This window comes from Hemiscyllium ocellatum, chromosome 10 (assembly GCF_020745735.1).
Source record: "Hemiscyllium ocellatum isolate sHemOce1 chromosome 10, sHemOce1.pat.X.cur, whole genome shotgun sequence".
NCBI lineage: Eukaryota > Metazoa > Chordata > Chondrichthyes > Orectolobiformes > Hemiscylliidae > Hemiscyllium > Hemiscyllium ocellatum.
In genome coordinates, this window is record NC_083410.1 from 26468577 (window position 1) to 26489466 (window position 20890).

Here is a 20890-nt window from a genome sequence, read left to right on the forward strand (position 1 = left end):
TACTGTGGTTCAGATCTAAAGTGAAGTTTAGAAATCAAAACATTTGCTAGATACACTAAGTTAGTGATAACAGTAGACTAATCAGTTTGACTTCCAGTGCTGTTATTTTTAATTCCTACAACCTTTTTAATGGACCATTGTTTTAGAAAGCATCTGAGAAGCAGGAAGGTCAATGTTTTGAGCAGAAACCCTTTATCAGTCCTGCTGAAGGGTTTCAGCCCGAAATGTTAACTCTCCTGCTTCTTAGATGCTGTCTGACCTTCACCTCCAATAACAAAACTAGCCTGAAAAAGTTGCATGTATGGTGAACTGTTAAGTACTTTTAAATTAAGAATAGGTTGTGTTATAGTTTAAGATATTTTAGTTTCTACCTTCACCCCATGAATACATCTATCCATAATCTGCTGTGTACATAAATTTAACTGGTTTATTTTACCATCTTTACTTCCTGTTTGGAAGTCTATGATACTCCGTCAATGCAACAGACTGTTCAGATGGCCAACTTGCATGATTCCAATTTCATTGTTGAGCTTTCCCATTTAAGAACACTTCAATTAGTTGCAGCACCACTGCACAGGAATAGAGATAATCCACTGTGTATGATCATTAGATTTCAACAAGAATAAATTCAATGTCAGTGGCACTCATCTTTGCTCTACCACTGAGTGCAAATACCTGGCCTCAAGCTTTTCACAGTCCAACAGCCTTCTTACAATTTAGATTAAGACAACTTTGGATTTCAAGTTCTTAATATTTTCCCCACTGAGATAGCAAATAGAACGTGGAGTTTACAGTAAGTGCAGAGAGTCCAAGAACACACCACTATTAGTGAAAGTCTTGGTATAGGGAGAATTTGAAAAAAAAAAGGCGGCTGGTGAGGAACATCGCAAAGCATTGAGATATCAGATCATCTCCCATTCCACTGTTTAACTTAAAATTAAAAAGAAGAGAGAGTGGGAACACAGTGTTGGTTACATTTTCAGTGAAAGAGCAGTGATGGAGCAGGTGTGCACTCCATAACATTCCTGGCTGATAACGGAGTGGTGTTGCTGGAGGGAGTAGCCTTAAGCATAATTAGGAATTATATTACACTAGATAAATGTATTACTCTCAAAAGCAAGTTTCAAAAGATGTTTCATAAAAGGTAGTACCACAAAATGCTATGAATTTTGTAAATTTCCTACTTCCAAAATGTAGGAGTTTACAGAACTCTATGTTGAGAACTTGAATACACCCACACTTAAACATCACAATTTTTTTTAAAAAACTGGCTCTGTAAATAACAAAATTAAAATTAAAATTGGAGAAAAATACACCTGATCTTTAATAGGGACATATAATTTATAACCGCTTTTTCCCTCAAGGATTTGCTGTAAACTGCTACAGAAACCATGGCATGATGGACAGTGATATTTACAGGGCATGCTCTGCTTACTATAAGAAAAGTTCACCCCACACTGTTCAACAATATTTACTTTTATTTTCACTTTATGCTCTTTCTGACTTTAATGGCCTCACTTGTATGACATTTGGGTTTGTGGAATTGTCATCAGCAGTGCTATCCATATCCCGAGTTTCATCACTAGTTATGATAAAAATGATCGAGGAGGAACTGAAAGTCACTCTCTTTTTAGGCCGCTCTGCAACCTTTTCAGACAAGACGATAGGTTTTCCTGGCTTCTCACCGCGGACTCGAACAGCATGATCTTTTATTATCCACTTAATTCTCATCAAGCGAGAGCAAAGCAATTGCATTAGACACCATCGATACTGTAAAAGGGTCACAAAGAGAAAGTATTTTAAACATTGATCATTATTTATTTTCACCTTGGTTTTGTGAACATTAGTCAAATGGCAAGTAGGTGAAAAAAAATATAGCATTCCTTCCCCTAATTGTTTTCTAGGAGACTTTACATAGACAAGAACTAGGAGTTGGCAATTCAGTCCTTTATTTAATGTGATCATGGCTGATCTCATCTGGCCTCAACTCCACTTTCATGCCCACTCCCCGTAACCCTTGAACCCATAACTAATTAAAAGAAAGTCAAGTCAGTCATCTCAAAAATTTATTCAGTATCAGGATGAGGTTGTAAATGCCACACAATCACAACCATATGTGAAATAATTTCTTCTTATTGGTTTTAAATTTGCCATCCCTTAGCTTAAGACCAAGGCCTCTTGTTCTAGCTTTCCCCACAAGGGGGAATCATCCACCCAACATCCACTTTTGTCAATCCTTTTTATTATCTTCTATAACCAAATGAGACCTCCTCTCATTTGTCTGAAACGTGAAGTGAGTATTAAAACTTTGCTGGGAAATTAAATATACCAAACAACAGCTGAGGAAACAATTTCATTTAGTCGTTATACACCAGGTTTGTATCACTTGCAACACCTCTGTTGAAGCCACCCATGAACAATGGCCTCTTAGCAGATGGTACAGTGTTGCAAGAAACATAATGGGTGACATGAAATCCTTGTACAAAAGAGGGGTAGGAGAACATTAACTTCCCAATATGCTTCTCCTCTCCCAACTGCAAACTGACTGTTGCTGGCTATTCCTTTGGTACTTTATAGTCATTGGGAGTCTAGGCAACAAAAGGTTAGGAGGCAGTTTAAAAGGTGAGCCCAACACAATGTCCACTGTTCCAGAGTTAACTCCAAGGTTTGGAATGTTGTGGTGCAAGTCATTTTCAGACAGAGGAGACAAATGGCTTTTATTATCTCATCCCAAACTAATACAACATACACCTCTAGTGGAGCATAAGTAAATGATGGGTCTTATTAACCTTCTGCTGGCTAATCACCAGAAGTCAATGGACAGCCATTCAACTAGCCATAAACCCAAGTGGGCAAAGGAACACAGGTTTAGTCTACTCTTCAGCCAAGAAGAAATGTAAAGTAACCCACTGTGATAAGGGAAGCTTAATTTGATTTCATCTTTTACTTGAATACTCATTTGTTGCTTGTGAAATTAATATTAAATAATTTACACAAGCCTGGTCTCAAAGCATGCAGGTCTTCCTTTGAAAAGGTTGGCAAAATGCACAGTAGGCAGCACAGTGGCTTAATGGTTAGCAGTGGGCGGCACAGTGGTTAGCACTGCTGCCTCACAGCGCCTGTAGACCCGGGTTCAATTCCCGACTCAGGCGACTGACTGTGTGGAGTTTGCACGTTCTCCCCGTGTCTGCGTGGGTTTCCTCCGGGTGCTCCGGTTTCCTCCCACAGTCACAAAGATGTGCGGGTCAGGTGAATTGGCCATGCTAAATTGCCCATAGTGTTAGGTAAGGGGTAATGTAGGGGTATGGGTGGGTTGCGCTTCGGCGGGTCGGTGTGGACTTGTTGGGCCGAAGGGCCTGTTTCCACACTAAGTCTAATCAGTGCTGCCTCACACCACCAGGGAGCTGGGTTCAATTCCAGCCTTGGATGACTGTGTGTGGAGTTTGCACATTTCTCCTAGTGTCTGTGTGCTCCGGTTTCCTCCCACAGTCCAAAGATGTGCAAGTTAGATGCATTAGCCAGGGGTAAATCTAGAGTAATAGTGTAGAGGAATGGATCTGGGTAGGTTACTCTTCGATTGGCCCGTGTGGACTTGTGGAAACCGTCCATTCGACCCAACAATGTAGCGATTCTATGAAAGACAGGTTTACAAATTCAGATTCACAATCAAAAGTACTATTCTTAGAACACTCATTAGGTAATTCCGATTGATTACCCGTTTTGCAATGCAGCAGTACTAAGGCCAATTGTAGCTTTTTTTTTAAAACCACTCCAGCAGAAACTATTAACGTATAGACCAGGAGTCAACAGATTAAACATTTGTAATCTGTAAGACAGCCACACAATCTGGAAAAAATGAATTATTAAATGGAATGCAAAAATATTTGGAGTGGTGTTACTTCTATTGTTAGAAAAGAAAACAAAATATACCAACATACCTTTCTGCTCATGAAGAGGTAAATGATATGATTATATGCTGTGCTTGACTTGGCAAGTAGTGAAAGAATTATGGTTACAGTAGGAGTAATCTTAGAAGCATAGCCATAAACCAACATGAAGGACAACATTGCATACGGCACCCAACAAAACAAAAATATGGTGATCATGAAGAAGCACATCTTTGCCATATTCTTCTCATATGTTACTATCTTTGCAAGTCGAACTGACTGAAGGTCTTGAATATTTCGAAGCTGCAAAGACAAGAAGTATCATAAACAGTTATACCTTGGAATGGACTAACCTGGCAAGTTCTCATGCTCCGCTCCTCCTGCCCACCCATGCCATACCAAGCCCAACCCCATATCTCCAGTTTTTTTCCTTTAAAAAAAAAAGGAGTTTGAGATATTAGCAGAACTAGCAATAAATGTGTGCATTTATATAGAATTGAATGGCTTGCTGGCTCATTTCAGACAGCAGTTACGGATCCATCATATTTGGTTAACCAGGTAAATATCTATAGGTTTCCTGCCCTGAAGGTGGTTTAAAGTTCAGATGGCTTTTTAGAAGAACAATTACTGATAAAGATTTTTAAATTTTAAATCAAACTGTATCAGATTTAACTAAATGAATTTAAATTCACCAGTTGCTGTGACAGGATTGAAATTTGTGTCATTGGCTTATTAGCCCAGACCCAGTAATTTAACTCATTAAACAAAGTCATGATGTCACATTTGCAGACTCTAAGAAAATTTAAAACAAAAATTGCTGATTTCACCCTACTGTTCTAACTTTGATCAATTACATTGTTTTACAGGTTTCCCCATTATCTAGTTGTCATATACAACACCAATAAACTTTCAAATATGGCAATTAAAACAAGTGATTGAATGGGAATACTGGCTATGATCCCCCCCACCTTCTCTAATCTATGAATTTGGAGACCCTTTATCACTGGCTCATCCGAATAATTAATCATTCTGCTGATACATTTACCTCTTCAAGAAAACATTGAATGTCTTTTATGTATAAAGTTCAAAATGCAATGAATTCATCTGGTCTCTAACCTACAATCCTTGATAAACCATGAGTGAAGAAGTGGGATTTCAGACGGGCAAATAGAAAAGGGAGTTTGTAAAACCTGACAACATTTGCCACAAATGTTCATTAAAATGCTGGTGCCTATTACATGAGCCTGGAGATTGATAGATGTAGAATTGCTAAGTGGGAAGTTTCAATTGACTTTGGATCCACAACATATGACTTCCATTTGAAAAACAATATTGCCTCCTCCCCAGCACACAAAAGTCAACCTGACTGACAGCGTGGCAGTTGAATCAGACCAGAGCAACAAGTAAGGTTCTAGATGCTTGTGTAAACTTGGAAGTGGTGGAGGACAGTTAGAGAGCAGGCCGTCAAGTTCCAAAGAAAGAAGCAATCTCGGAAAATAAAAAGATGCTGGAAGCAGCAGGTCAGGGAAGTATTCCTGTGCTTTCCTGCTCCCCTAACATTGCTGTAATGACACAGCTTGGGAAAACAGGTAGACCAGAATTATACATGAAATGCAGTTTAGCTTAGAGACTTCAGCCTCATAATATTTAATTAAACAACCCATCTCATGGGAGCAAACTGGCTAGCCACCCCCATCCCATCCCATCGTCATTAAACCTAGAAGTGTATGGCTTGGGATATAAGGATGGAGATTTTTAAAATTAAAAACATCTCACTTGACCCCAACTTACTTTAGTGGGCCTGGAGGCTTCCTAGGTTCAATATCTCCAGCAATATCGTCAACAGGTTGTGTAAAAGCATGAAATGCTATTTTTTTTAAATTAAGCAAAACATTAACTGTATGAGAAAGGTACAAACTGTGAGAGAGGTGACAGCTGCCATGAGTATCATTCATAGAATAGTCAAGGCAGTTATGAGGAATGATCAGAAATATCTGAACTCAGACCACACTCATTAGGAGGTACACAAAAAGTAATTTATTTTCAGGCACGAGTCAGCATTCCAAGTCCCAGAAATGGCAGGTGGAGAAAGGTGCGTGTCTTTTTCAGGAAGTACCTATCATGTTGGAGAAACAAAGCAACCTTTCCCCAGGTTTTGAGATGTCCCTTTAAGATGACCCGATTTGGCACAAACCAACTTCAGGTTGAAAGCATGCTCGGTCATTTTACAGTGTTCACTTTGGCTGTTCCCTTACACACATTGCATACTTTGAAAGATAGAAAACAACTTGTCTTACCTACCATTCTTATACTATATAAAATATTTCCATAGCAGTAAGCTATGACACCAACAGGGACAAGCAGACAGCCCAGGAATAAGAGGAGAACATACGAGGTATCACTTGGGTTCCTGGAGTCCCAGTTCACTGAGCAACCTAGTTTATGCAGCTCCAGAGAATATTTGTTCCAACCGACTAATGGTGCTCCGGACCAGGCCAGTGAGTAAAGCCAGATGTAGGTGATAGCACGCCAAACCCAGGAAAAGTCAATTGCTTTTGCGTTCACCACCCGGATGTAGCGCTCATATGCTAGGACTGCAAGTGACATTATTGATGAAATTCCTGTGGAGTTAAATAACATATGGAGGCAGTAAGTTAATCCTGGATTTAATGTCACAAGTACATTTGTTTTGTGTAGTACAGGCAGGTCATAACATACAAAGACCATAGGGTGATTGATCAGAGTAAGGAGTACAAATTGACAGCTGCAAAAGCAGGTGCACAAAGAGCAAGATCAACACTGGATCTGATTATTTTTTTAAAGAGGTCTGGTTAGAGGTCTAATAACAGTGGGGAAGAAACTGTTCTTGAACCTGTTGATGTGTGTTTAAACTTTGGTATTTTCTGCCTAACGGAAGAAATTATAACCAGGGTGAGAGGTAACAGAGGATGAGATGGTCTACAAGCATTTAAAAAAAAAGGCTGAAAACAATTGACACTGCTTCTTAGTTTACTGTCTTCCACATTGTATAAGTTTTAGTTGGAGACCAAAACCCATAAAACAAGATTTACAGCTTCCTCCCCTTCATTTATTGAAGATTCTTCATTTCTAGAAATTAAAAGATTACTCTATGCAATTTTTCTGATGGAGGCAAAATAGAAGATAGGGCCTTTAAAAGGAGAATTGTTACCTTAAAGTTTGTGGGTTATTCTATGAAATGCTTCAATGTATCTTGAAAATTTGCTGAATTTTTTATTTTTGAAATTTTGTTCCAGTTTCCTTTGGGAGCTGCTGGACCTCTGCACATCACCATGGGAATGCCACCAATATAAAGTCTAGTTGTAATAACCATGGCCTACCCTTTGTGAAAGCTAGGAATGGGCAATTGATGTGCCCTTGCCAGAATCTCAAAAAAAAAACGCTTCAAAATAACATTGTAAGAGCCATCACATCATGCCATGTGCTCTTGGGAGTTAATGTTTAAGTAAGGTGACTTTGCACTGTGTTGCAAGGTTAGCTCACTTCGAGCAAGAAGAAAAAAAATCCTCATCTTCCCCATAATCGCTATCAATTTTTTTAAAAAAAAAGGCAATGGCTAAACATTTTTTGTGAAGCTGTATCTGATCTTAATGTCAGATGGGGCACAGTGGTAATATCCCTATCCCTGGATTCGGAGGGTCAGGTTGATGAGGACAGAACGGTAGATGGTGCTGACTTAGAGACTTTAGTCAAGCCTTAAAAAAGGTTCTGGTAGACTAAATTAGTTAAAAAAACGTTACATCAGGATTCAGGGTGAGCCTGCCAATTGGATACAAAATTGGCTTGACCATAGAGACAGAGGGTGGTGGAGGGGGGTTGCTTTTCAGACTGGAGGCCTGTGACCAGTGGTGTTCCACAGGGATCAGTACTAAGTCTGCTGTTGTTTGTTCATTTGATATCAATGACCTGGATTAGAATATAGGAGACACAGTTCGTTAGTTTACAGATGACAGCAAAATTGGTGGCACAGTGGACAGTAAAGATGGTTATGGAAGATTACAGAGCAGATCTTGATCAATTCGGTCAATGGGCAGAGAAGTGGCAGATGATAAAGGTGAGGTATTGCATTTTTGGTTTAAAAAAAAGGCAAGACTTATTCAACTAAAAGTAGAGCCCTAGGTAGTATTGTAGAACAGAGTGACCTAGGGGTTCAGGTACATAATTCTTTGAGTTGACAATAACAGGTAGACAGGATAGTTAGGTAGGCCTTTAGCATGCTTGCCGTCATTGCTCAGACCACCAAGTACTGGAATTGGGACATCATGTTGGTGAGACTTTGGACATTTCCAGTCTCCTTGGTCCAGGAAGGATATTATTAAATTGAAGATTCAGAAAAGATTTACCTTGGCATTCTCAGGACTGGAGGATTTGGGTTATAAGGGTAGACTGGGACTTATTTCACTGGAGCGCAGGAGGTGAGGGAGTGACCTTAGAGATTTACAATATCATGAGGGGTATAGATAAGGTCAATAGCATATGTCTTTTCTCTAGGGTGGAGAGTTCAAAAATATTGTGCATATTTTTTAAAGTGAGAAAAGAAAGTTTGAAAAGACAACATGAGAGGCAACATTTTCAGATGAACTTCCAGAGGAAGTGGTCAATGTAACTGTACCTGGAATGTTTAAAAGACATTTTTAGTAAGTAGATGAATAAGGGTGGAGGGATGTGGGCCAAACAAAGGCAGGTGGGACCAGTTTCGTTTGGGAACACGGTCAGCAAGGAGTAGTTGGGCTGAAGGGCCTGCTTCACACTTCTACAAGTCTAAGTCCCATCTGCTCCAGTGGTGTGCAATAAGATCTGATCATATGATTAGAAAGAGGTTAAACTTTTTTAAAAAAAGGTAACTTCAGTCCTAGTTACATTACTGGAAGGAGAAATGGTTTCTGAATTCTGTCAAGTCAGATCTGGAAAAAAAAAAGGAATTAAACAGTAATCCAGTCCTAGAATGAACATTAGTCAAGCTTTCTTCTCATTATCCAGTTTTGAGTGGACTGTATTTAAACATTCCTACAAAAACAAAATGCTGTCAAGCCAGAGAACATTTGCTAGCACAGCATCCTACCATATGGACAATGCAAAGATTAGTAAATTTAGAGTAGAATTGCTCTAGCTAGACAGTAATTTTATGGTTTCTCTTAAAAATCATATACACAAATTATTTTTAACTATAAAAAGGATGGTTTTAACAAAAATAATAAATTTATTATATTTACCTTTTATTGAAAAGTATTTTTGTAGTTTGAAAATATATTAGAGCCAAAAAAATGTTGAAATGATCAAATAATTAGCAACTTCAGAGATGGTTTGTTAAACTTTAAAAAGAATATTACAGTTCTGATTAAAAACAAACTGAAGAAAACAAAAAGAGAGGGAAAAAAAGAAAGGAGATAATGGATTAATAACTTCTGTCCTTGCCCCATTTTTCAAACTCAGGTCAATTACATTGACTTTTTCATTATTCTGTTCATAACATGACCACCAACAGCCGAGCAATAACTTGCCCTTTCTAGGTTCTGACTAGCATGTACAGCAAGTCTATCATCGAACTCTACATTGAGTCTTGAAGGCTTTATCTACTTCAGTCTTCACACAGGATAAAAGAACATCAGATCATAACCATTGATTCCATTTTATTCTGTAGAAAGGTACGTTAATCCACTATTGCCATTTTCTACTCCTCTAAACTCCATTTTTGTTCTGGTCCCATGACCACATCTTCTGCCATATACTATTACTCCTTGATAACGTAATTATTCCTGTCTTCCAGATTTTTTTTTCTTTCTTTGCTCCCTCCAAGTATTTGAATTTGTCTCTAACATTGAAACATTTCCAATCTGACGAAGGGCAACCTGAAAATGTTAACTCTGCTTTGCTTGCACAAATCCTGTCTGATCTGCTGAATGCTTTCAGAATACTTTGTTAGTTTTCCAGATGCTGAAAATCTGATTTTAAGAAACTTCCAAGAAGCCTCCACATTGACAATACCCTCTATTATGTTGTGTGGCACTGAGTTGAATGGAGACAGACTGACTTTGAACAGATTGAGCAACTCAAGATGGGCATGAAGCGCTGTGGACCATCAACAGCAGAAGTGAACTCCAGCACAATCTAATGGCCTGGCATATCTTTGGCTCAACTGTTACATCAAGAGGGAGGATCAACTCTGGTTCAACGTAGAGTACAGGAGGGAATGCCAAGAGCAGCACCAGACAGACACACTTAAAAATGATGTGTCAACATGGTAAAGCTATCAAAACAGAACTACTTGCATAGCAAACAGCATGTTACAGGGAGTGCTAAACGATGCCACAAACAACAGAACTAATCCAAGCTCTGCAAACTTTCCACATCCAGTCACGAATGGTGGTGGACAATTGAATAACTCATTGGAACAGATGGCTCCACAAGTATCTCCATCCTCTATCACAGAAAGAGACTAACAGAGCGCAAGATAAGGCTTAAGCGCGCACACACACACACACACACACAAAGCTTCAGCAAGAGGCACCAAGTGGATGATTCATCTTGGTCTCCTCCAGTGATCCCCAGCCCAGACTTCAATCTGCAGCCAATTAGATTCACTCCACATGATTTCAAGAAATACTGGATACTACAAAGGCTATAGGCCCTGACAATATTCTGGCAATAGTACTGAAGACTTGTGCTCTAGAATTTGCTGCTCCCCTAAGTAAAAACAAGGACTGCAGATGCTGGAAACCAGATTCTAGATTAGAGTGGTGCTGGAAAAGCACAGCAGTCCAGGCAGCATCCAAGGAGCAGTAAAATCGACATTTTGGGCAAAAGCCCTTCATCAGGAATACTAAAGGGCTTTTGCCTGAAACATCGATTTTACTGCTCCTCGGATGCTGCCTGAACTGCTGTGCTTTTCCAGCAACACTAATCTAGAATCTGCTCCCCTATCTAAGCTCTTCCAGGATCGAGCTAATACAGGCATCTACAAATCATTGTGGAAAATACGTCCAATACATAAAAAGAGAAGGACAAATATAACCCGGGCAATTACCACCCCATCAATCTACTCAAATCAGTAAGTGGTGGAAGGGGCCATTAACAGTGCTATCAAGCAGAACCTGCTCAGTGATGCCCAGCTCGAGTTCTGCCAGGGCCACTCAGCTCATGGCTTCATTACAACTTCATGGTCAAAGGAGCTGAATCCCAGAGGTGGTGGGGAGTGTGACAGCCCTTGACATCAAGGGTGCATCTGACCAAGTGTGGCAGCAGAGGAGCCCGAGTAAAGCATATTTCAGTGGGAATCCATGGGTAAACCCTCCACTGGCTGGAGTCATACCTGGCACATAGGAAGATAAGTGTGGTTGTTGGAAGTCAGTCATCTCAGCTTTGGAACATCTCAGCAGGTGTGCCTCAGGGTAGAATCCTGCCATCTTCAGCTGCTTTAATGACCTTCCATCATAAAGGTCGGATATTCACTGATAATTGTGCAGTGCAGTGCACTCTTCAGCACTATTCACAATTCCTCAGATATTGAAGCAGTCCATGTTCAAAGGCAACAAGATCTGGATAATATCCACCCTTGGGCTGACTAAGGGCAAATAACACTCACCACACAAATGCCAGGCAATCTAACCACTGCTCTAACATTCAATGGTTTTACCATCACTGAATTTCTTGTTAACATTCTATGGCTTACCATTGACCCAAAACTCAATTGCACTCACCACAAACAGTGGCTACAAGAGCAGGTCAGAGGAACACTGCTGTGAATAACTTATCTCCTGATTCCCTGAAGCCTGTCCACCATCTACAAGACAAGTCAGGAGTGTGATGGAATACTGTCCACTTGCCTGGATGATTGCATCCCCAATAACACAAGACGCTTGAGACCACCCAGGATTTTTTAAAAAAGCCAGTTTGTTTGGCACTACTTCCACAAGCATCCACTCCCTCCACGACCAATGCTCAGTAGCAATGTGCATTACCAACAAGATGCACTGCAGAAATTCACCAAAGATCCTGAGGCAGCAACTTCCAAACCCATGACCACTTTCATCTAAAAAGGACAAGGGGGAAGCAGGTAAATGGGAACATCACCTTCCCCTTCAAGCCACTCACCATCCTGACTTGGAAATACAATTGCCGTTCCTTCAGTGACACGGTGAAAATTCTGAAATTCCCTCCTGAAGGGTACTGTGGGCCAAACTACAGCACGCGGACTGTTGCAGTTCAAGAAGGCAGCTCACCACTACCTTCTCAAGGGCAACTAAGGACAGGTAATAAAATTCTGGCTACAGCCATAGCCCACATCTGAGTGAATAAAAATATTAATCTGACTTAGTTTTGCACTAGTGGAAGAGGTTTCTGATTGCACATTTTATCCAGTTATAAAAACATTGTGCTCATTACAATTTTCACAAGTGATTTAAAAAAAAAATCCACTGTCTATGGAGAGCATTTCTGTCAAATGTAATTCACCTTCTCAACTTTATCTAGTTGAACAGCTCCCCCTAGCATTTCAGATAAGTGGAAATCAGGAGTTGCTGAGCTGAAGAGGACATGAATTTAAATACATTTTCAACTTCAATTAAAATAAGATTACAGATAAAGACACTAATTTCCTGTCTGACTGATTGCCTGCCTGCCTGCCTGCCCCTCCCCTACCTTAAAAGATTGTGATCCTAACATTCAGATGTTCAAACCCATATTTGGAGCATTTTTGCATGATATTGGCATTCCTCATGGACATTTAACCTTATGCTGACACAGTGGATGAGCTTCAGTCAAAAGAAAAAATAAAAAATGACCTGGATTTTGTTGGCAGTGGGGTAGCACAGACAATTAGCAACATTCTCCTCCTTTTCAGTCGGCTGCAGCAGGAACTTGCTCTCTTAGTTGTTGTATAGATCCATTGGACAGTGGTGAACCCTCATGGTGAAGCGTGATTCTGGCAAATTAATGCCTCCTCGGATGTCACTAGTTGAAGACATGATCCTCAAGATCTTGCCTTCAGCTTAAACAAAAACTATGTGGTTAATGCATTAATCGTTTAAAGTGTCTTTGTCATTCCATCATTAATTCTTGGGTACCTCAGCCAACAAATCACTCCCAGCTCTGCTCACCCACAACTCCCATGGAGGTGCAGAGCCACTCATTTTCACACAACAACTTCATCCTCCTCTGATGTCAACTCCGTACATTCTCTGCATCCACTCTAGGACCAAGGATCTCAAATGCAGATGATTTGATTCACTTCCTAAATTTTATCTTTAAAAAAAAAAAATTGCACTGCTAAACAGGCTTTATACTTGCGAGGAGCAATCAGAAATCAATCAGCTCAAGGTCCCAGCAGCAGTGCAGTAAACAGCAATTTCCAGACTTCAGAACAAGTTGGCTCACCAGAAGTTGCTGTTTAATTATGGCTTTTGATAGTGAACATCTCAGCACTCGTTGCTATTGGGATGGCAAGATTGGAGGCCAGTGTGTCGAGAGTGAGAAGAGGTAGTACAACAGAGGAAAGAGGCAGAGCTGCTAGATAGAACCCGCCCCAAATGTGTACAGACCATCTGTAACACAAAGACTTCAGAGGAAGTGCGCTTCTAACGGCTACACCTCTCACAAATGATAAAACCAAACATCTCTCCCAACTTTATTGACAGTGAAGCAAATCTGAAAGCCTTCAATGAGTGTGTGTCAAGTCCAGAACCAAAACTTGCAGTCTATGCTGGCAGATGATGTTCTACCCAGTGGAGCATCAAGCAGGAAAGGTGACAGATGCCTTCTTTGGGAGTAGTCACATCCATCCACTCTGGCATTAAGACAAAACCAGGCTCTCTACAACATTATTGCACAGTAGTACAGCATAACTTGTGGCATTGAAGATGCTTATTTGGCAGCCTGATGCATGTGAAAAGAAATACAATTCCAGAATAAGGTTTTGCTGAAACGGGATCATATCCTTACTTGCTTCTTTGAGGGACATATTCTGTGCAGAATCTTAATTGACCAACAACACAGCAGCACTTCATCCGTCCTTACATTCTGCTACACACCTGACCACATGACACCTAGACTGTATGATACCTGATGAGAATACTCTGCCCCACGAGCATCTGGTTACGAGTTCTGACCAATGCAAGTCAGTCAGAAATCTGAATCATTTATCTCCTGGCTTCCTGTAAATTCATTGAAATAGGAGTTGTGATCTATTAATTTGTTGTAAATTGGATCGGAAAGCTACATGAGAACGAGGCCAGAGGGTGTAGTAATATCCAGGGATTAAAAAAAAAAAGAGAATGCGATGAATTCTTTGAACTATTGACCAGTCTGCAGTTTCTTTCACAACAAGGATACTTACACCAACTTCTCAGCTGCTGGTGTAACTTTCAAAATGGACCAATCGTAATATTGACTCTGATGGGCAAATTCAAAGCAGAGAAGGCTTTTGCAAGAAGAGAATTCTGCAGGTCCTAATGATTGGAGAAACTTTGAAATAGAGCAAAGAAAAAGGCACAAAAGAGACTGGAATTTGAAAAGGAGGTTGTTCAAAGAGGAACAAGTGGACCTCTAACTTTTACAAAAATAAAAGTGGATCAAAGGAGAGAACATTGCAAAGGAGATATGGAATTTGATTAAAACACAATACATGCAGGGTGGATGCCATCTAGGAACAGTAATAGAGTCAAGACTGGAATATAATATAATGAAATTTGGTTTCAACATTGAACAGGTTGTTGAGTGGGTCAATGTTACAAAACTGGGAAACAGTAGTTCTGTTATCAGAACTGAACAGGAAAGGAAAGTTTGTTCAATTGAAAAGTACTTCAAACGTTGTGTGAAGTGGTAGCCAGGAGTGTTGATAAGGTAAAAACAATGACTGCAGATGCTGGAAACCAGACTCTGGATTTGTGGTGCTGGAAAAGCATAGCAGTTCAGGCAGCATCCGAGGAGCAGTAAAATCGACGTTTCGGGAAGAAGCCCTTCATCAGGAATACAGGCAGAGTGACTGAAGAGATAAATGAAAGGAGGGTGGGGGTGGGGAGAAAGTAGCATAAGAGTACAATAGATGAGTGGGGGAGGGGATGAAGGTGATAGGTCAGGGAGGAGGGTGGAGTGGATAGGTGGAAAAGAAGATAGGCAGATAGGACAAGTCATGGGGACAGTGCTGAGCTGGAAGTTTGGAATGAGGGGGGAAAAGGGGAAATGAGGAAACTGTTGAAGTCCACATTGATGCCCTGGGGTTGAGGTGTTCCGAGGCAGAAGAGGATGCGTTCTTCCTCCAGGCGTCGGGTGGTGAGACAGCGGTGGTGAAGGAGGCCTAGGACCTCCATGTCCTCAGCAGAGTGGAAGGAGGAGTTGAAATGTTGGGCCACAGGGTGGTGTGGTTGATTGGTGCGGGTGTCCCAAAGATGTTCCCTAAAGTACTCTGCAAGTAGGTGTCCTGTCTCCCCAATGTAGAGGAGACCGCATCGGGAGCGACGGACACAATAAGTGATATTGGTGGATGTGGAAAGCTCCTTTTGGGCCTTGAATGGAGGTGAGGGAGGTGGTGTGGGTGCAGGTTTTGCAATTCTTGCAGTAGCAGGGGAAGTGCCAGGACGGGAGAGTGGATTGTAGGGGGATGTGGACCTGACCAGGTAGTCATGGAGGGAACGGTCTTTGCAGAAGACAGAAAGAGGTGAGGAGGGAAATATATCCCTGGTAATGGGGTTTGTTTGGAGGTGGCGGAAATGTCGGCGGATGATTTGGTTTATGCGAAGGTTGGTAGGGTGGAAGGTGAGCACCAGGGGCATTCTGTCCTTGTTATGGTTGGAGGGGTGGGGTCCGAGGGCAGGGATGCGGGATGTGACAAGATGCATTGGAGGGCATCTTTAACCACTTGGGAAGGGAAATTGTGGTCTCTAAAGGAGGAGGTCATCTGGTGTGTTCTGTGGTGGTAAGAGTTAAGTACAGAGACACGTTACCAGGGACTTTAGTCTGGCTGGCACTGAACCAGAGAGAGAGAGAGAGAGAAAAAAAGTCCTGCTCATCCAAATTTTAATGCAAATCACAGCTACAGCATTGAAGTAAAGTAACATTTAAGAGTGATATTGATTTAACAAAGAAATGTTTCTGACATCATGAAATGCAAATTTAAAATTTTAAGATAATTGTCTATCACTGCAAAGGGAAGTCAGCAGAAATTAAAACATGTAAAAGGAGAATAAGATAGTCAATCCAATAATCCCACTCCTTTACTCAGTGTACAATATATTGCACCTACACATGCATGTGGATATTAAATCTTCTCTGTGCCTTCTGCAGTCCTTTCTTCCAAATCTGATCAGAATGCAACACAATACTCTAAAACTTTATATCCAGAAAAGCATAATTTCCCTGTTTTTGTACTCATTACCTTAAATTTTAAACAAACTCCAAAATACCATGTTGTTTTGCAAACTTTCTCTACATCCAGATTTTGAAAGTCTATTCAGATACACCCATAGTCCCTCTGCCCTGCACACACTTTAGAATTGTACTATCAATGCTGTTTTCCACTTTCTACTTTAAAAAGGTATATCACTTCACACACATCCATAATAAGTGCTACCTGTCAATTTGCTGCCAAATTTGTTACCTTCTGGTTTTATTGCAGTTAATCAGTATCACATCCACCATCTGCCAACTTGGCTATCTGGAGGGTACATCACTGTCTACCATCCTCCAGAAGAGAACCAACTAGTTACCAAATTAAATTTGTGTTCTTAAGCCAATTTCTTTTGAAACCAAGCTGACATCAAGCCTCCCATGCACAAGCCCCAATTTATTTCGTCTCATGGAATTTAGTGTTTGTAACAAAGTCCAATTCCTTCATCAAAAAAAACTCAATTACATTGGTCTAATACAATCTACCTTCAACAAATTCATGTTGGCTTATAAACCCAAATTTCTCTGCTTTTGGTTTCAAAGATCTTGCCTGCGTGTAACCTCACCTGTATTATACTAGAAATTTTCTTGAACAAAGGATTGGAGAGTAATTGCCACTCTCCAATCTCTGGCATCTCTGCTAGATCTAAGAAAAGGTTGAAGGATTATAGCAAGCCCTTCTATGACTCTAGGTAACTTGGAATAACAAGTCATCTGGACTAGCCAAGTCCACCCTCAGTTTCACTCCACTTGCATCATTTGCACACCCACCATTATTTCTGAAGCATCTTTTTTTCCTTACTAAAAAGGTCAATGACAAGACATTAAGTATTCTGGCCTTATTATGCACCTCTAAGCATGTAAATTACCCTCGGTCTGTAAAAGATGCCATCCTTCATTTTACAACTTAAATGACACCAATGGATGTTTGGGTTCCCTTTTATTTTAACTCCCATTCTATTCTTAACCTCCCTTTGCTGGTCTAGTCTATTTTCCTCTTATTGCATGTGACCAGATACTTGCTCAAAAATATTTTCAGGTACACATAGGAATCAATTGCTTCTCTGACCATTGACCTAAAAAAAAGAGGTAAAATGTCTGTTCCAGGATGCACCAACCTACATAGTCAGCAATAAGCTATTAGCAGGAGCAGAATTAGACAAAGTTTCAACCCCTCCCTTAAGAAAAAGGTCACTGGCGATATCACACATCAATACCCAGATGGACTGAACAGTAGCAAATAGAATTAAATTCTGGGAAAAAGAATTGTGGGGTGTTGCTTTTTGAGAGACTCACAAGGCAAGGGAGGACATGTTGAATCTAGGAAGTAGAGGAGCAGAGGAACCTTCATAATTTGTCCATAAATTCTTGAAAGCAGCAGGGCATGCAGAGAAGATTGTTAAGGCAGCATGTGAGATACATGCCTTTATTAGTCAAAGCATTGAGCTGTATATAATGGCAATTAGTCCACAGCTACAGTACTGTGTGCCACACTATTGAAAGGATGTAATTACATTTCACCAGGATGTTGCCTGGACTGCAGCAATGTTGTTTTTAAGTTAACTCATGGGACATGGACACCACTGACTGAGCCAGCATTGATTGCCCATCCCCAGTTGCCCTTGAGAAGTGGTGGTGAGCTGCCTTGTTGAACTATTGCAGTCTATTTATAGTTTGACCCACAATGCTCTTGGGGAGAGAATTCCTGAATTTTAACCCAGAGATACTGAAGAAAATGACATTACATTTCCAAGTCAGGATGGTGAGTGCCTCGATGATGACGTTCCCACATATTGTCCTTCCAAAATGGTCATGGGTTTGGAAGGTGCTGTCTCAGCAAGTATCTGGTCACATGCAGAGGAAAATAGACTAGACCAGCAAAGGGAGGTTAAGAATAGAATGGGAGTTAAAATAAGAGGGAACCCAAACATCCATTGGTGTCATTTAAGTTGTAAAATGAATTTATGCAGTGCATGTTGTAGATTGTACTCAGCATCATTGGTGGAGGAATGGATTCTAGATGTCAAACTTCTCAAGTATTCAATTCGAAGGACAGACCAGATCCATTGGGGTTATTTTCCTTAGAGCAAGGTGATGAAGGGGCAGGGAGAAGGGGCATCTGATTAAAGTTACATTCTGAGAATCACAGGATAGACAGGTAGGGGAAAAAAAGTGTTCCCAAAGTAGAGGGGTCAATATCCAATCAGTACACACACACACACACACACAGTCTGAAGGAACAAGTAGTTTACAGAATGGATTAGAGAGGGGGAAAAAAAATCAGTTGTGGGTTTCTGAAACGCTGCTTAAAGTTGGTAGAAGCAGGAATGCTCAAGACATTTAAGAGCACATTAAAAAATGCCACAAGCAGGGCAGGCTATGGGTCAAGTTGCCTAGAAGCTGAATTAGAACAGATGTATGCTTGATTATCGTGCGGACATGATGGCCCAAAGTGCTGTCCTGTAAAACTTGCTCAATGCCACGTGATCGTTTACAAACAGTGCGAGTGCATGCAAGTGACTCCATTGATTCCTGGGCTGGTCATTGCAAGTGCACGCTCCTCTCATTTGGAGTTAATTAAACTTGACACAGCTCTTTAAAAAAAAGAGGGATGAATGGCCGACTCGCCCACAACAAGCACCCACTCCACACGGTGTAATCAGCTCGTGAGACCAATGCCTAACGCCCCAGCTCTCTCCAAGTAAAAACAGCAGATACCTGGGTGTACTGACTTAATAATGTGGACAGGTCCAGTCAGAGTAAATCGCTGAAGTATTTGTTAAAAGCCACGGAAGATTCGAGTTTGTAAAGACTTCATATGGACGCGGAAAGGAAAGGCAAATGTCTTCTTCCTGACCTTAGATCAGCTGCAGCAAGAATCCCACTCGCCCCCGTAAGCCGGAAAAAAATTACCATCCTTACTTCTGATTGAATCATTGAGAAAATACGTTTTTTAAAAAAAATCAGAACACATCTTTGACTCTAAGTCGTTTGTGAATGACACACTTCTATATTTTAGTATTTCATTTAACACAACAAGCACGTTCAATGAAATTTATCAAAGGAAAACCCAAGAGCTATCGTGGGGACAACGGGCCGAACGGCCGCTGTCTACACCATTCTCGATGCCTCGTTTGGAAACGGAAACACGACAGGACACAACCGAGTGTGAGGGGAGGGTGTGATAACGACGAGAATTAAAGCAGTAGGTGTTTAACAAAACTGGGGCTGATTCAAGTCTCTCTGCCCGTACTCACCAAATAAGCTCTTACTGAAACCGTCCCAGACACACGCGGCGGAATCCCAAACCCATCGCCCTCTCACGCAGGAGACAAAGGTGAAAACAACTCCAAAGACTGACAGCAATAAGTCACTGATGCTGATGTTCACCAGCAGCAAGTTGGTGGGTGTCTTCAGCCTCTTGAATTTGCAGTAGAGCAGCAACATCAGGAGGTTGTTGCAGACGCCCAGAACGCCGATGGTTCCTACGCTGGCTGCCAGAACTTTGTAGGTAGAGGGACTGAAGAGGTTTTCCTCCCGGGCAGCGGTACTGTTTACCAGGTTCATCATTGCCTGCCAGGCGGCTCCGGCATGCTGTGGAAGCGCCCCCCGGACATCAACTCCCGGGGAGGATTCGAGAAATGGCTCGATGCTGTTGCTGCTAACCTGCCCACCGCTTTGTTACCGTCCGATTGCAGGCAGCAGCGAACCGTGCGCCGCTTAATTAGGACACTTCTTGTGGATTCAGAATGCCTCCCTGTCATTCCTCGTTTTAAAATAAAGCGTCATGGACTTTCACGTCACTGACGGGGTGGGAGTGCAGATGTCTCGAACTGCGATTAGCCCGGGGCCGCTAGTGGAAGGGCGCGATTTTACTATTTTTTGAAAATAACAAGGAATTGCTCGCTACTCAATAATACATCATGCTTTAAATCTCCTTAATGCATCAGTGTAAACCATATTTGATAGTACCACCGCCTCATGCACCTTACAAACTAGCTACCTGCTAATGCAAAAGTGATGCTTAATAGGTTAAGAATCGAATGATCGTACTCATTAATTGATCTGTTAATTATCAGCTTTCCTGTTGTCTGAATAATTATTCTGAACATATTTTAGATTAGATTACTTACAGTGTGGAAACAGGCCCTTCGGCTCAACAAGTCCACACTGACCCACCGAAGCGCAACCCACCCATACCCCTACATTTACCCCTTACCTAACACTAGGGGCAATTTAGCATGGCCAATTCACCTGACCCGCACATCAGGTGGGAGGAACCCGGAGGAAACCCACACAGACACAGGGAGAACGTGCAAACTCCACAGTCACCTGAGTTGGGAATTGAACCCGGGTCTCTGGGGCAGTGAGGCTGCAGTGCTAACCACTGTGCCGCCCCATATTTCTAAAACAGTTTATTAGATGTACTGATTAAATTCATTTTAGCACGGATGTGACATATACTTGTGCTGAGCATATCTTTGCACTTTTGGTATCCCCCAGTCCTGATATGGAAATTTCTAGAATCATACATGTTCCTTATTGGGTAAAAGTTACGTTCACACAACTAGTCAACCAAAATTGAG

General features: G+C 41.2%; 1 protein-coding gene across 1 annotated transcript; it reads right to left on the bottom strand.

The window, feature by feature from the left end:
• Positions 1–1488: 1488 nt before the first annotated feature.
• Positions 1489–19901, bottom strand: opn3 (opsin 3). The gene is made up of 4 exons (XM_060830839.1): positions 19562–19901; positions 6189–6508; positions 3939–4190; positions 1489–1770 (listed from the first exon to the last, which is right to left on the bottom strand). The coding sequence occupies exons 1-4, from the start codon at positions 19872–19874 to the stop codon at positions 1489–1491; spliced, it is 1167 nt and encodes a 388-aa protein (XP_060686822.1). The 5' UTR covers positions 19875–19901.
• Between the last annotated feature and the right edge of the window lie 989 nt (positions 19902–20890).

Bases quoted from the DNA above. Each gene is read 5' to 3' on its own strand.
- opn3 (XM_060830839.1), bottom strand. From the start codon at position 19,874: ATGATGAACCTGGTAAACAGTACCGCTGCCCGGGAGGAAAACCTCTTC. The intron at 4,191-6,188 runs GTAGGTAAGACA...TTGTCTTTGCAG, and splicing joins TTTTATATAGTATAAGAATG to CTTCGAAATATTCAAGACCT. The intron at 1,771-3,938 runs GTATGTTGGTAT...ACCCTTTTACAG, and splicing joins ACCTCTTCATGAGCAGAAAG to TATCGATGGTGTCTAATGCA.